Source organism: Argopecten irradians, chromosome 3, assembly GCF_041381155.1.
Source record: "Argopecten irradians isolate NY chromosome 3, Ai_NY, whole genome shotgun sequence".
NCBI lineage: Eukaryota > Metazoa > Mollusca > Bivalvia > Pectinida > Pectinidae > Argopecten > Argopecten irradians.
The window spans coordinates 46,248,346-46,265,444 of NC_091136.1; the positions used below are offsets into that span (position 1 = coordinate 46,248,346).

The 17,099-nt window shown below is 37.2% G+C and overlaps 2 protein-coding genes across 9 annotated transcripts in view; one reads left to right on the forward strand and one right to left on the reverse strand.

Moving 5' to 3' along the window:
• Window positions 1-3,721: 3,721 nt before the first annotated feature.
• LOC138319702 (uncharacterized) lies at window positions 3,722-4,390 on the reverse strand. The gene has a single exon (XM_069262847.1). It carries the CDS (start codon window positions 4,388-4,390, stop codon window positions 3,722-3,724), a length of 669 nt encoding a protein of 222 aa, XP_069118948.1.
• Window positions 4,391-5,504: 1,114 nt separating this feature from the next.
• LOC138318803 (WD repeat-containing protein 64-like) overlaps window positions 5,505-17,099 on the forward strand; it is a 70,784-nt gene continuing 59,189 nt past the window's right edge. For 7 of the 8 annotated variants that reach the window (XM_069261513.1, XM_069261509.1, XM_069261515.1 and 4 more), the window contains exon 1: window positions 5,505-6,013. In XM_069261513.1, coding sequence (XP_069117614.1) covers window positions 5,863-6,013 — 151 coding nt within the window. In that variant the 5' untranslated portion in view covers window positions 5,505-5,862. The remainder of the gene's footprint in view (window positions 6,014-17,099) is intronic. The other variant, XM_069261512.1, reaches the window with a different exon arrangement.

Here is a 17,099-nt window from a genome sequence, read left to right on the forward strand (position 1 = left end):
GGAAAAGCTACGTAGGATCTCTAACGTTAGCTTATAACTGCACAAGGCACAAGACTACTGGATATTCGCCATTCCATCTAATGTTCGGACGACAACCGCGTTTACCAGTTGATCTTTTGTGTGGATTTGTTGAGGAACCTACTTCACGTTCTTTACCGGATTATATTAAGAATTTAAGGAACAGGATGTCTCATTCGTTTAGCTTGGCAAGTAAGAAGGCTCGGGAATCGCAGAGTCGACAGAAGGCAGACTACGATCTTCGTAGTAGGGAAGCCGTTTTGGAACCGGGAGACCGAGTTCTTGTCAAAGTACTGGCCTTTGAGGGACGACATAAGCTAGCGGATCGATGGGAACCTGACGTGTACATCGTAAAGAGTCAGCCCAATGGAGACATTCCTGTATACACAATACAGAGGGAAGACGGGAAGGGGAAATCAAAAACCCTCCATCGGAACCATCTACTTCCCATTGGAGCGATACCTGTGGAAATAGATAAGGAACCACTTCCTGAACTTCCACCTCGACCAGTTCCACGTATAAGGAGGTCGAGGCTGGAACGTGAACCACTTCGAAAGGAATCTGTGGCGGAACTCGTCGAACCACTGTCCGGGAACGATAGTAGCGACAGTTCCGATGAGGATGTTGTGGGCATGGATATTAATTCCGATGTTCAGCGGCCACCCACGCAGGATAGTATCCGGTCGAGCAATGACACGGTACATATTCCTGGACCTCGCACTGGTTTCGTTGATGTGGAAACGTCGGAATCTGAACCGGAGAATGCAGCTGCTGATGCAGTACAGGGAAATGTTAATTTGCCTGAACCGGAGATTCTAGTGCCAAGGAGATCGACAAGGAACAGACGACCGCCTAATTGGATGACCTCTGGCGAGTTTGTATGTTCACAGCAACCTGTTGAAACGGTGCCGGACTGGAAAATGAAGGCTTTATTTCTGGTGGACATGGTATCTTCAGCGTCCTTTCGGGATATGCCTTCGGCTGCTCAACAGGCAATGCTAAAAATTTTAAGCACTTAGTTTTTTTTTCTTTTGTCATTGGATACTTGTAACCATGTTGTAATGTGATTTTGGAAACCCTTGCGGAAGATGAGGGCATCTTCTTTACGAGCGGGGGAGTACGGGATGAATTTTGTGGCTGAAATTAAGATTTTTGTTGTATATTCTTTTATCGTATTGTAATTTCATTTATTTTGTTTATAGTTTGTCCTTGACATATAGATGGGGACAGCTTCCATCTAAGGAGGGGAGAATGTAGTAGTGTTATTTTACTACTTTTATTTTGTATACGTTATATTTTAGTGCGCGTTCGCGTATGGTCCGTGTAGCGATAGTCGCGGGTCGCGGATACGCAATGCGACAAGATCGTTGGCGCGCGCGCGGAAAAGGCACGTGTAAGTGAGAGCGATGAGTTATGTGAATGTGACGTAATGTGTATGTCAATCATATTTGTGTCCTTATATGGTATTAGTCTATTGTCTACGTCGAGTGAATGTTGGGTAGTTTATCTGGGGTATTGGTCACTTGGGGTTTGGATGACCAAGAGGCAACATCGATCTCTAGTAGATGAACTGATTGCAGACTCATAGGAAATTAGCCCAATACATAATTGTAAGTACCTGTATGTAGTTTAAATATTATTATCATAATATAATATAATATCTATTTAATATATTTGATTATGGTAATCGTTTATTTAAAAGTAACTTATCATTTTTGGAATTTCGATAAATTTTAATATCGGGCATAATTATTCAGACGGAGAGTGATTTCGATGGTATTCGTATTGTTTTAATTAATTGTATTGTTTTATTATTTCAACAGTATAAAACGAGTGGTTTGAGCTCGTCGGACGACGGTCCGGTGAAACCCTCTTCACACTGAAGAGGTGGGTATTTTTATATATGCTATAGTTATGTAATAGTTGCCATCTATACATATAGATGTTGTTAATTGCTATTATATATGTTCTGATAACGAACTGGTTAACTATCCGTTAGAACATGTAAAGTAATATTGAACATATGAGTATAGCCGTATAATTGTATGTATATAGATAACTGTATATTAAATGGTAATATGATGTAATTCATGTTACAGGGTATTATTTTAATGAATAAATGAAGTGAACCCGACAACAGCATTGGTGTCTTCCTTGAAACCATAGCTACTATTTTCCGTTCCGTGTAAACTTTAATACCAAGGCATCATTTGTTGATAAAGGTTGATGAGGAGTTAAAACTTTTCCTTACGATACGAAGTTACTATCATATAATAATAAATTGAAATAATAATTAATGAAGCTTTTGATGCACATTTAAATAAATGTGATTTTCTTATTGCGTTGTATTTTTAAGAATCTTGTCAGCATTATTTAGTTGGTCTATTGATTAATGTAATCATTAGAACAAGGTGAGTAATGATTATCTCCCCTCTCTTACAGCATGACTGCACACATGTCCAGCCTTTCATGGTCAGGTAATAGTCATGATTGGCCATGAATGGGGGATTCAGCCCCTTTCATGGTCAAGTAATCTTGATTGGCCATGAAAAGGGATTATTGTGGATTCAACTGGAGCAAGACATTTACTGGTCACACTTTTCCTTTGTGAGAGGTTGGAAGTATGCAGTAAAGACAAATGACGCCTCTGATGGATTTTACAACACATTTGGACGTTGATTTCTTTTCGAAATGTAGGTTGTTAAATTAAAAAGGAAATCAAATTGCGTGTTAGTTTCACATGGGATTTTATAAAACCTGTCTTAGAAGGTCTAATTTTTGCGAGCCTTGGCGAGTAAAAACCAAACCTTTGAGTTAACGACAAAATGTGTTGCAAAAATTCACCGGTGGCTGAATCCTATATGGTGTGATTTAAAAAGGGGGATTACATCCAAAATGAGACAGAAAAACTAGGCAGCTATTTAAATAACTAATTAGCAAAACATAGTGTATGCGAGTAAATAATTAATTTTACAAATTATTTCAGCAACTTACCTTAGAATATGCTCAACATGCACTTACGTATACTCTCATACTTACACACACATTTAATGTAAGTGTCGGAAAACTAACGTGTATTTTATATTAATTTCTCTACTTTATTGATTTTCTCGACTATTTTATCGTTACATCACTGTCCTGTGACGAAGAAACAGCTGTATGCTTATCCAGTTTTACCGTTTAACCTATATTTGATCGGTTTCAAAACTTCTAATTTAAACAAAAATAATTATTGCTGATCATGTTACTGTACATATTGGATATACCGATATAGTACAAGCATGTAACTGCAACAAGTGAATATCCATAAGCGAATACATTACAATTTTCCCAACAACGTGTCAAAACAAACGATGAAGGCAAGTGATTAATAGTTTTTTTTCTTCGTGGGAAAAAGGACAAAATAAAAAAAACACTGAAAATATATCAATGAACATTTTTGTGAAATTGTCGAGGAAAATTGGGAAGTAAATTCTGAAATAAATCCTGATTTATAAACGATAACCTACACCATGTCAACAACTTACTTCAAGGTTTCCATCAGTAGTTACACCGACCAAAAACACAAACGGAAAAATAAGGAGCATGAAGATGCTGTTATTGTTTTTAATTCCCAGACATCACACGCATAAACAGTAATAGGTACCCAGGTGTAAAACGTTTAACTAAGTATTTTAAAGCAGGATTATCATGTACGCAGGACTCAAGTTGATTTAGCATTCATTAAAGCTGATTCGGTCTTAGTTGTCATTGAAGCTGATTCGGTCTGAGTTGTCATTGAAGCTGATTCGGTCTGAGTTGTCATTGAAGCTGATTCGGTCATAGTTGTCATTGAAGCTGATTCGGTCTGAGTTGTTATTGAAGCTGATTCGGTCTTAGTTGTCATTGAAGCTGATTCGGTCTGAGTTGTCATTGAAGCTGATTCGGTCTTAGTTGTCATTGAAGCTGATTCGGTCTGAGTTGTCATTGAAGCTGATTCGGTCTTAGTTGTCATTGAAGCTGATTCGGTCTTAGTTGTCATTGAAGCTGATTCGGTCTGAGTTGTCATTGAAGCTGATTCGGTCTTAGTTGTCATTGAAGCTGATTCGGTCTTAGTTGTCATTGAAGCTGATTCGGTCTGAGTTGTCATTGAAGCTGATTCGGTCTTAGTTGTCATTGAAGCTGATTCGGTCTTAGTTGTCATTGAAGCTGATTCGGTCTGAGTTGTCATTGAAGCTGATTCGGTCATAGTTGTCATTGAAGCTGATTCGGTCTGAGTTGTCATTGAAGCTGATTCGGTCTGAGTTGTCATTGAAGCTGATTCGGTCTGAGTTGTCATTGAAGCTGATTCGGTCATAGTTGTCATTGAAGCTGATTCGGTCTGAGTTGTCATTGAAGCTGATTCGGTCTTAGTTGATATTAACTGCATTGAATAACAAGTGGATAACTGGAAAATTAATGAATTGTATATCACGGTGTTCTCAAAAGTTTGATCAGTCGAAATCAATATGAAAGTTGGTTATTTGCTCCTATTGTTCTTAAAGAATGTTAGAACATTTAGAAATACTTGGAAGTGCATAACTCCACCAATACTTATATTGCTTGGAAAAAGTTAACGTGCCACGTAAACGAAAATATTCTCATGTGAGTTTTGAGGTACTTCGAACTCACTGCCGCATGGAGACTGATTTTACATTATGATATTCAACAATGAATATCCATGGTGTACAAACCAATGTTTAGCCCATATTAATAATGCATGTATTGATAGTTAAGAGTGCCACAGTAAGTATTCATTATTCACAGTTTATCGCGCTTGCTATCATTATACATTATACCGGAATCAATATTCATTACATTAATAACATTTTTATGAGGCATAAATGATTGTTTAAACGCAATACAGGCTTATAAAGTTCAACTTTGTTTTCTTTTGTTTTTGTTTTTTACCTTTTTATGCTATTCGTTTTATTCAAATTCTGTACTTACATAATTAAACTAACAGTTAAATTGTCTTCCAAATAATATTCATTTCAACAAAATTTTGATCTGTAAGAAAAAGTTTAAACAAAGGATAATGACCTGTATAAGTTCTGTATCAGTCATTTGAGTTTATAAGTAAGAAGTATCTATAGCTATCTCAATTACCGTATAAGTCAAGATGTGCTTTACTTTACTATCTATTCATGTGTTTCGATAGGGTTGGGTATATATGAATAATCTCATCATATCTTATGAAAAGGCACGGATTTACTGTCAATATACTCGTCAGTTGACACTGTAACACTCTCACAATGAATACATGTATTGATCACTTTAAGGTATGTTTATGACGGGCCGATTACGCCAACAATTATGTTGACCTTTTCAAGCTTAAGCTCACTTCTTATACATACGATTGTGTGTGTACCTTATCAATAACGGTCCTGTCTCTACCGCCACTCCTGACCACCCCTCGCCGGTCGTGGACTGGTCCCTGTACACAATAGTTGCTACGACGCTTTGTCCCCAGGATTACCCACTTATGGGGTTGGTTTGTACCTGGCGACGACAACATGGCCGTACGTGGATAACATACCTGTTGGCTTCTGTGTGCAGGTGTAAAAGTCCTGTAGTGGCAATGGACAGTATATTACTACAAAATATGTGCACTTTTCACTGGATCTGAATAGCCCATGTCTGATCAGAACACAAAAATGGAATTTAATCGTACACTGTGATATTAAGCCCCGGTAGCGATACGGGTGTATCGTAGAGGTTGTGTATATGTGTGTTTTGAATCACTGCTCTCAATATTCATAATGCTGACAATTTATCGTCAATTTGTGTGAATTTTAATAATTTGGATTACTGAACCCGGATAAAATGTCCGAGTTGGAACAGGGAGAGAGCCTGGCACGACCCTACACGGTCGGGACCTTTCAGACCAGGCTTAATGAGTTCCAGCATTTCATTAAAGAAATCACTTTTCAGGATGTTGAAGCGACACCCGAAGAAAGGCGCCAGATGATCACAGGTAAAAATATAGGTGTAAACAGTTATTCAGGCAAATCAATTTATTGTAGTAAGATAAAAACTCCGATAACTTAATGACATATAAAACCACAGTTACGTCAGTATATAAGATTTGTCTTTGTGTGTACATGAGTACACCTATCAACAGCGAAATATATAACTGATTGATCAATTTAAACTCCACACATGGTAATAAACTGAAACAAGGAATTGTCATCATAATAGAGCACAACAGATTGGATATACAATCAATGGTATCCTATATGCAACTTGTTATTTTCTTAGACGTCTATCTGTTTCCAGGTTTATGTTGTCGACAAATTATACATGTATACCAGTTTCCCCTCCCACACTTAGTTCTGCCAGCCCCTCCCCCAGACCCCCTCCCCCCTGACCCCATCCCTACTACTGGGCCTTCCTGGTAAGATACAACACATGCTTTATAGACTGTTTAAAAGTCTTGATCTATATATCACAACCGCCAGAGCTAAATCATCCGAAATCTATTCTACATAAGCTCCGAAGGTGCCATGATATCTAATAAAACATGTTCTTTGAAGACTAAATAGTTATCCAACGTACAAACGTTTGGTCCGAATTGTTGTGTTAGAAGATTTTGGTAAGGTTGATATAATATCTTAAAATCGCATTTAAAACGGCGTACTCAAAATCAAAGCTGCGCTAACCCGTACTTTGTTAAATTAACTAATGTGCTGATTTGAAAACACTTATCTGAAACTGCACTTGCTACATTACAGGATCACTTCTTTAATTAACAGAAAAAATTGTTTGCATTAAATTAATTTCCTGATTAAAGAAATTAAACAGTTAACATTGAAAATCTCATTTAATTGAACAGCCCATTCCTGTCAATGAATTACACTCGATTAATACCCTGTGTATCCAAATAAATCGGTGCTCGTGTACAATCAATTACCAGGAAACTGTAGACCGAGTTTCCTCCGGACCGAACCCTAAACTCAGGCATTTCTTACAGACAGATGTAAAACGTAGGGAGGTAATTCTGACGAATTAGACAGAAGCATCTGCACCAGACATCTTTCGGTCAGAGTTTGTTGTGTTGTAGAGCTACCAACTGGTTCTACTGTCTCCATATATTCATGACGCACTCATTAAAGAGACAGTTGCCAATTTATAACTGTCTTTATCAAGCTGTTACCGTGCATTGTCTCGACAGTTTTGATCGCGAATTAATTTGGATAGTCTTAAATCGTCAGGCATTACATATTGTAAACATTGTATGTTGGCTAACTCAATGTCGTGTAGATTGTATATCATTATTTATTATCTAGTAGCCGTATATCTGGGGTCTATCTATGAGTAAGTAGCTAGATTGTCCCCAGACCGGGAACCTCCCTGACTCTGACACCGCTCCTTGACGTTATCAAGTGGCCATACGTCCTTCATACGGGTTTATCCGATATAAATTAATTCCTTGTTCTCTTCTCTTGTCAGAACGAACGAAACTGTCAGATAGTTCTTGATAATCAGAAGTAATGTACAAGGTACTTTGAATGAAATCGTTATCAGGAACAAATGATTTATCTTTCTATAACTTTGCGTTTGCAATCTACCCGGATTCATTGCGCTCCCTGATTCACAAGGGACCCCAAATTAACTACAGGGGAGTTTGTTTTTGTGCTGAGTAAAATCGCATTGAGTAAATCAGCACTTCCGGTACCTGTCATACGTTAGCACCACTGAGGACGTAAATGCTATAATTACATGCTCATTTCAAACGTTGTCATTTCAAAGTTCACATTTGTCCTTATATTCTGTCGTAAATATTAATTATAGCATATTGTATAGGTATAGTCAAAGTTAAGTGTATGTAAGTTATAAGGCACTGGCCACGACTAGCAGGATTAGCCTCTTGTCTCTACATAACATGACGTGTCATAATAATGGAAATAGCTTTATGGAATAGTACACTTTCTTAAACACATGTCTGAAAGGGAGAATTGTAAATAACAACTGAGATGTTATGCTAGCTCCCTATTAAATTGGTCATTTGTGAATAGCACGCACTTGACAGCAAGAGCAATTAGCAACTGCTGAAGTTTGTCCAAAAGAGCGATATAAGGTTTGTATGCTCGTTTAGGTAGTCTTTGTTGTAGCCTGATTTTTCTCAGACACCGGTACCTAATATCTGTCCATCAGAATATTTGACATTGGTGCCAACGTCAGAAGAAAGTCGGAGTAGTAGACAGACATATATCTATATTGTACCTGTCTGTAGAGACGACGAGGGCCATAGGTACGATTTCCCTAATGGGTTCACCTGATCAGGAAGAAAAGGTTTAATGAGCGCGTAATGTGTAGAAAAGTGACACGGTATTGTAACAGTAGGCAAGTAAAACGGACAATAGGATATAGAAAACGGCTCGGGTAATTATAACACGTACCTACAGCGTTAACAGTAAATGTCGCCCGTCACCATTCTAAACTATTAAAGTCTGCTGGATCGCCAGCCGAGATGAAATCTATACATTACCTGTAACAATATATGCTAGAATTGTCTATCCAAATATATGCACAAAGACTTTGTTTTGTGTGTATTTTTTTACGTGTTTATGTTTTAACTGCTTTACAAAAGAGCAATGAAATAGCGCCTGGTGTTTTGACAAATTGCCATCAAAGTGTGTATAGCTTATTTGTTTTTGAAAACCTGATGAAGTAATATATGTGAGTTGAACAGTATATCAATGTTCCCATACACAATCGCAGTTTGTGTACATACAGTTACTACACAATAGCAGCCCGCTGGTCGATTTTGAATAAAAATTGTTTCAGAAGTTTATTGCGAAATTTGAGACCAATATGCCCTTGTTCTGAATTCAACACATTCACAATTGCTGGACAGACTAGGAACTCTTTAGATGACTGGTCTAATGTTCGGGAATATTGTATACAATGTTTATTTTATTTGATACGATAGATAATCCCCAATGCATTAGATTTTTTTTTAAATGAAGAAACGAATCACAATCTGTATGACTTTGTGTTAATACTGAAGTTAATTTTGAATTATTTGTTAATATCATTTATCATTTGGGTCTTATGGTATCTAAAGATTACAAAGGATAGTATGAGATTACGCCCAAAGTTTATATCATCTAGTGTTTTGGTAAAATTGCATTATGTTCCGCTGAATCTCCTAATTAAGCCCTAACTGACATTATCTGTCATTTGGCCTTAAAATTCAAACAAACAATCAACCTTTCTGTTGTTTAATGTTGAAGTATATCATAAAACAAACGCGAGCAATTGTGCAATCCTATTCAATTCTGTTGTCCCCAGAAACCAGTCGGTTTTCTACCATAGTCCACCATGTTGACCCGGTTGCAAGGAAGGTCATAGAGATACGACTTTAAATTGTCCATAAACGTTATTGTGGTTTTCCGTCGTTGTCATTTGTTTTCTTAAGTCAACTTGTTCCTCACGTTCGTACTTTTCCACTCCATCATAAATCCCCAGTCGTACTACCATGTTTAGTACCATGGGAATAATGCACAGGACAGATACAAGTGCATTACAAACTAATTAATTATAATCCTAAGAATAATTTAATTTACACCGCTGATATGGTTTCTTTATTCTTTATACATGTAATGAGTTTGTCCAAAATCATGTGGTTGTTTCTTTCTCTTCCGTTATATACCACGAACTTCTCTAACTTTTCTATTAGTCTTTATGAATAATCCATGCATTCTTCCTGAAACTTTCCAGTATCTGAATGATCTTTAACGCTTCTTCCGCACACTAACTTTAGCAGAGATGTGCGGCATTTGGATGCTTCAATTACATCTTTGAAGTACTCCTTTTATCCTTTTGTTCGTTCTTCTATGTTTTTCTTCAAAATCATGCCTCACATGTTATGAATTGCTTCTAGTGTACATTTTTTTCTCGTTACTGAACACTCTAATTTATCTTTCATACCATTATCACATGACCATTGCAGTCTGCAATTTCTCTTTCCATATTCAGAAAATATCCTTGTGTCTATTTTCTACCGTCAGGTTAACTACTCTGTCCTTTTGTCGCTGTGTTCCCTTGTTTATGCTATTTGTATGTTGGTGGATGACTGATTTCACATGTCCATAAACTACCATGACTATTCCAGGACATATCTACAGATATTATCCTTTTTGTTAACTCATATTGAGGCTTCGACGGTTTTATTGTGACATCACATCTATTAAACATTGTCTAATTCCTCCAATACAACAGGATATTATCTATCAAACTTGAATATTGGAGAGAAGTCATTAATAAATTACATTTAACTACAAATATTGTCTCCATTATTATTCCTTTGAGTATAGCAAATGTAGCTTCGGTCACTTTGCTCCATGTTACGAAACTGAGATGACATAAAGTCTCTTTCTCCACTGTGCTCTAATGTTTCCTTAAAGCAATCGTGATACTTTGCATCTTCTCGCCATTCATGGACCATCTAAAGTCACCAACTGGAAAAAGATTGATAAAGAGAAAGAAATCTATATTTTTTGATAAAGAGAAAGAAATCTATATTTTGCTCAAGAGTGAATTGTGAGGACAGTCGACGTTAGTTATTTTTAAAAGCGGTAAACTCACTATAAGATTCAATCAATTTTTACCTGGTTGTCATTTTCGTGTATTTTTTCTGGTTTGTTTCTTTCTTTCCCATATATTAATCACAGCCGTCTAAATGGTGTCATTTGCTCGTTGTTTCCATTTTAGGATGCTGTAGGGTTTCACTGCTGATTGAAACTCAGAGTTTCTAAGACTAAGATGTTCATGCCATGCACACCATATTAACGGAGGGACGGCAGTCGAATCTTGCGATAGTGTGTTTTTAAATGTACCTTTATACCAATAAGTCTGTACTTATATTCAGCACCTTGTTTAAGTCAGCAGATTCGTTCCTTGACAAATAGAAATAAACCACATCTTCCAAACAATTAGAAACACTGCTTGGATGGTCATAACTACAGTATTTGATAATAGAAAGAATAATGCCCTGACATAAAAAATAATTAATTGGGAAATTGTTCTACTTACGGATTAATTCAACATATTTTACACGCATTTATGGGAATTTTTAGCTCACCTGGCCCGAAGGGCCGGTGAGCTTATGTCATGGCGCGGCGTCCGTCATCCGTCGTCCGTCGGCGTCCGTCGTCCGTCTGTCCGTCAACATTTCCTTTAAATCGCTACTTGTCATAGAGTTCTGCATGGATTGTAACCAAATTTGACCACAAACATCCTTGGGGGAGGGGGAACAGAACTTGTATAAATTTTGGCTCTGGTCCCCCGGGGGCAGGAGGGGTGGGGCCCAATAGGGGAAATAGAGTTAAATCCTTTAAATCGCTACTAGTCATAGAGTTCTGAATGGAATGTAACCAAATTTGGCCACAAACATCCTTGGGGGAAGGGGAACAGAAATTGTATAAATTTTGGCTCTGATCCCCCGGGGGCAGGAGGGGTGGAGCCCAATAGGGGAAATAGAGTTAAATCCTTTAAATCGCTACTAGTCATAGAGTTCTGAATGGAATGTAACCAAATTTGGCTACAAACATCCTTGGGGGAAGGGGAACAGAACTTGTATAAATTTTGGCTCTGGTCCCCCGGGGCAGGAGGGGCAGGGCCCAATAGGGGAAATAGAGGTAAATTCTTTAAATCACTACTAGTCATAGAGTTCTACATGGATTGTAACCAAATTTGTCCACAAACATCCTTGGGGTAAGGGGAACAGAACTTATATAAATTTTGGCTCTGATCCCCCGGGGGCAGGAGGGGCGGGGCCCAATAGGGGAAATAGAGGTAAATCCTTTAAATCGCTACTAGTCATAGATTTCTGCATGGATTGTAACCAAATTCGGCCACATATATCCTTGGGGGAAGGGGAACAGAACTTGTATAAATTTTGGCTCTGATCCCCCGGGGGCAGGAGAGGTGGGGCCAAATAGGGGAAATAGAGGTAAATTATTTAAATCGCTACTAGTCATAGAGTTCTGCATGGAATGTAACAAAATTTGGCCACAAACATCCTTTGTGAAAGGGGAACAGAACTTGTATAAATTTTGGCTCTGATCCCCCGGGGGCAGGAGAGGTGGGGCCAAATAGGGGAAATAGAGGTAAATTATTTAAATCGCTACTAGTCATAGAGTTCTGCATGGAATGTAACAAAATTTGGCCACAAACATCCTTGGGGGAAGGGGAACAGAAATTGTATAAATTTTGGCTCTGATCCCCCGGGGGCAGGAGGGGTGGAGCCCAATAGGGGAAATAGAGTTAAATCCTTTAAATCGCTACTAGTCATAGAGTTCTGAATGGAATGTAACCAAATTTGGCTACAAACATCCTTGGGGGAAGGGGAACAGAACTTGTATAAATTTTGGCTCTGGTCCCCCCGGGGCAGGAGGGGCAGGGCCCAATAGGGGAAATAGAGGTAAATTCTTTAAATCACTACTTGTCATAGAGTTCTACATGGATTGTAACCAAATTTGTCCACAAACATCCTTGGGGTAAGGGGAACAGAACTTATATAAATTTTGGCTCTGATCCCCCGGGGGCAGGAGGGGCGGGGCCCAATAGGGGAAATAGAGGTAAATCCTTTAAATCGCTACTAGTCATAGATTTCTGCATGGATTGTAACCAAATTCGGCCACATATATCCTTGGGGGAAGGGGAACAGAACTTGTATAAATTTTGGCTCTGATCCCCCGGGGGCAGGAGAGGTGGGGCCAAATAGGGGAAATAGAGGTAAATTATTTAAATCGCTACTAGTCATAGAGTTCTGCATGGAATGTAACAAAATTTGGCCACAAACATCCTTTGTGAAAGGGGAACAGAACTTGTATAAATTTTGGCTCTGATCCCCCGGGGGCAGGAGAGGTGGGGCCAAATAGGGGAAATAGAGGTAAATTATTTAAATCGCTACTAGTCATAGAGTTCTGCATGGAATGTAACCAAATTTGGCCACAAACATCCTTTGTGAAAGGGGAACAGAACTTGTATAAATTTTGGCTCTGGCCCCCCGGGGGCAGGACAGGTGGGGCCCAATAGGGGATTTAGAGGTTAATATTAAAATTCCTTCAGAAAAGAAACAATGAACCTGTATTCAGAACATTACTTGGCATTATAAACCAGGTGAGCGATACAGGCCCTCTGGGCCTCTTGTTATAAAAGAAAATTGAGGCAAGAAGAAATCTTGATACTAGGACAAAAAGTAAGAAACTTTCTTATCTGATTTTCAGATGAAATCATTAAATGATTCCGATTCTCAAGGTCACAATACTATGTATTTGATAGGTCAGCTGTGTATTGTATGTTGGATCGAACCATTGTGGTGTCCCAAAGATGAAAGTGTGTATTGTATGTTCGAGCGAGCCATTGAAGTGTCCCAAAGATGAAAATGTATATTCTTTGTCGTCAGTATTCCATCTGTTATTCATCGTCTAATCCGTACACTTTATACAACATTTAACCGAGACAGTTGACCTATACTATTATTGGCATGGATAACATCTATGAAAGACGCGATTTTCTAGGGTGTTCACGTGTAACACTCGGAATACACTCCCCTTTCATGTGTACTTCCGGTATATTGCCTCCATACAACGGCCTTTCAGCTAATATGATGTAGGGAGAGTGTTTATCAATTCAATGTGTCGATATTAGCTCAATGTACCTACCAGAGCAGCACTAACTCACACTCGCATATAAGGTATCGGGAAACACTTTGACGACCGCCTTAAAGAGACCCAAGTCTGTCTCCCAATGTTTATAGCATCATACGACATGCAAATATCGGTGTTTATCCTAAGTTTTCTGATAAATGTTTAATATTTAATGATGTTTACGCCAGGGGAAAGAGTTGTTGATGACATGCTTACGTACATCCCTATAAGGGGTGGATCAATGGTGTTAAAAGGACTGAAAATAGACATCATACGTTCATCCCCATAAGGGGTGGATCAATAGTGTTAAAAGGACTGAAAATAGACATCATGAAAACGTTATGTTTATTTATCTTAGAATCAACCGCTAAAATATTTACTTAGAACTGTACATATCTGCTAAATTATATAGCTGACCCCGATTTCTCGATAAAAAACAGCGACTTGAGTAAAAACTTATAAGTTATAAGTTTAAGGGAGAGAACGTATATTAACTATGCCTGTTGTTGGATCATTTTTCTTATTTCTAAAATGAAATTTGTTGAAAATGAAAAAAAACTTATGTGACTCAATTAAATTATTTAGACTTTTCGAGAAATCGGGGCCTGCTTACAATATGCTATTTTAGTAATAACAAAAATTATGACATAATAATATATTGAGAAGTTTATGGATTGCGTTATGATTTGAGATTATTAGATCTAAAATAATGACCAATGATAGGAAGGTTTAAAGTAAACGCCATCCGTCAATTATAATATATAACCTACTAGGCACGTTTTCATAGGGTCGATCCAATATTTAGAATTACTAATTGGAGACGACATATAGGTAATTTATAAGTTTTCATTTTTTAAACTTAACATAAACATGCCAATGGTGATATCTGGAACTATTCTCGTGTAATTAGACTTAGTCTTATTGAACAGGCTGTCACCTAAGTTGCATATCGATGACTTATTTTCAGTTTGGACGTGTGTTTAATCGAATTAAAATTCCACGACGAGCTGTCCAAGCTCCCGGAGTGTTTCACCTAACACATTACCAGAGTTTTAACCCGGACCCATATTGACACAAACATGAGACTTGCAGGCACTTAAAGTCCTGTAGAAATTCTAGGCGGGAGGCATATTTAACAAAACACATTTTCTTTTCTGACAGCTTAATGTGTTTTAGTTCAAGTTTCCTTAACCTTGTTGTCATCCGTCAAGGGTACGTTATCATTTTGACAGGTAACCAAGTTCCTTCATCAGCTTTTCTTTTTAATTTGCAGATAATGTAATTACTGAATTTAGACTGTATTTCTTGTGCTTCTCCCGACCTAGAGACATGTCATTTTCATTTGGTTATTATGTTTTATAGAGTAATTGGCTAATACATTCTAACGTGTTTATAAAAAATCATTCAAACGGAGTTTTGAAGAATTAATAAAAATACAAAAAGCTTAATGAATCCTAGATTAAACATTTCATTCAAGTTGGAAAGTGTGGTTTATGTAATGATAAGTTTACACTGGCAGCATAAATGCACCCAATATTGTATGCCAGATAGGCAAGAATGCTGTCAACCTTTTATATAACTTGTCAATATAGAAATAGTCCTGAAGTCAAGTGGAATTGTTTGATTGGAATCGACATATTTCTAACAGTATACTTGCTTTGTATAGAAGTGAAGGTGATCTGCTGTCAGGTTACCAATGTGACAACACTGATCATGATTGTAATGTAATACGAATTATACCCAATGACTAGGGTTTGAAATGGACCTTCCAGGTACACGTCGATTAGAAAAAGTAGCTTACCTTTTAATGACTATTACAATCATGCTATCATTGGTGGAGTTAATTACAAGGTAGCACGGCGCGTGCTAACACTATCTGATAAAAGACATTTAAATTAGCTCTTTCGTGAGGATTATATGTTAATAGTTTATACCTTCCTATGTCCTTACCTATGATATATACTTAATTTGTTTGATAGTAGTTACTTGTCGCTGTATTGCAGCATGACTTTGTATTTTTGTACTATTACTTGTAAAGGATTTCTACAACGTAGACCGTGTGATTCCAAAAACAAAAATAGTAATGCCAAAAGTATTATTCATTGAAATATATTTCCAATAGAGAAGCTTTTGATATATCATTATTCTTTTAATTTACGTAGTCCGTGTCGCCACTAACTTCTTTTGAAGTTTTGTTGCACTTTCCAATTTATTCCATTATATAACTTTAAATGGTTTATTAAATGAGTTTCATATTATGGTGAGTAAGAGCAATATTTGGAAGGCTTCGGCAAAACCTATTGCCTTAATGGTAGTGTTACTTCACTGAAACATACTGACCCTATCATAGTGTAATGACAACAAGTGTTATTTCACTGAAACATACTGACCCTATCATAGTGTAATGATAACAAGTGTTACTTCACTGAAACATACTGACCCTATCATAGTGTTATGATAACAAGTGTTACTTCACTGAAACATACTGACCCTATCATTGTGTAATGATAACAAGTGTTACTTCACTGACACATACTGACCCTATCATTGTGTAATGATAACAAGTGTTACTTCACTAAAACATACTGATCCTATCATTGTGTAATGATAACAAGTGTTACTTCACTGAAACATACTGACCCTATCATAGTGTAATGATAACAAGTGTTACTTCACTAAAACATACTGATCCTATCATTGTGTAATGATAACAAGTGTTACTTCACTGAAACATACTGACCCTATCATAGTGTAATGATAACAAGTGTTACTTCACTAAAACATACTGACCCTATCATTGTGTAATGATAACAAGTGTTACTTCACTGAAACATACTGACCCTATCATAGTGTAATGATAAACAAATGTTACTTCACTAAAACATACTGACCCTATCATTGTGTAATGATAACAAGTGTTACTTCACTAAAACATACTGACCCTATCATAGTGTAATGATAACAAATGTTACTTCACTAAAACATACTGACCCTATCATAGTGTAATGATAACAAATGTTACTTCACTAAAACATACTGATCCTATCATTGTGTAATGATAACAAGTGTTACTTCACTGAAACATACTGACCCTATCATAGTGTAATGATAACAAGTGTTACTTCACTAAAACATACTGACCCTATCATTGTGTAATGATAACAAGTGTTACTTCACTGAAACATACTGACCCTATCATAGTGTAATGATAACAAATGTTACTTCACTAAAACATACTGACCCTATCATTGTGTAATGATAACACGTGTTACTTCACTGAAACATACTGACCCTATCATAGTGTGATGATAACAAGTGTTACTTCACTGACAATTACTGACCCTATAATTGTGTAATGATAACAAGTGTTACTTCACTAAAACATACTGATCCTATCATTGT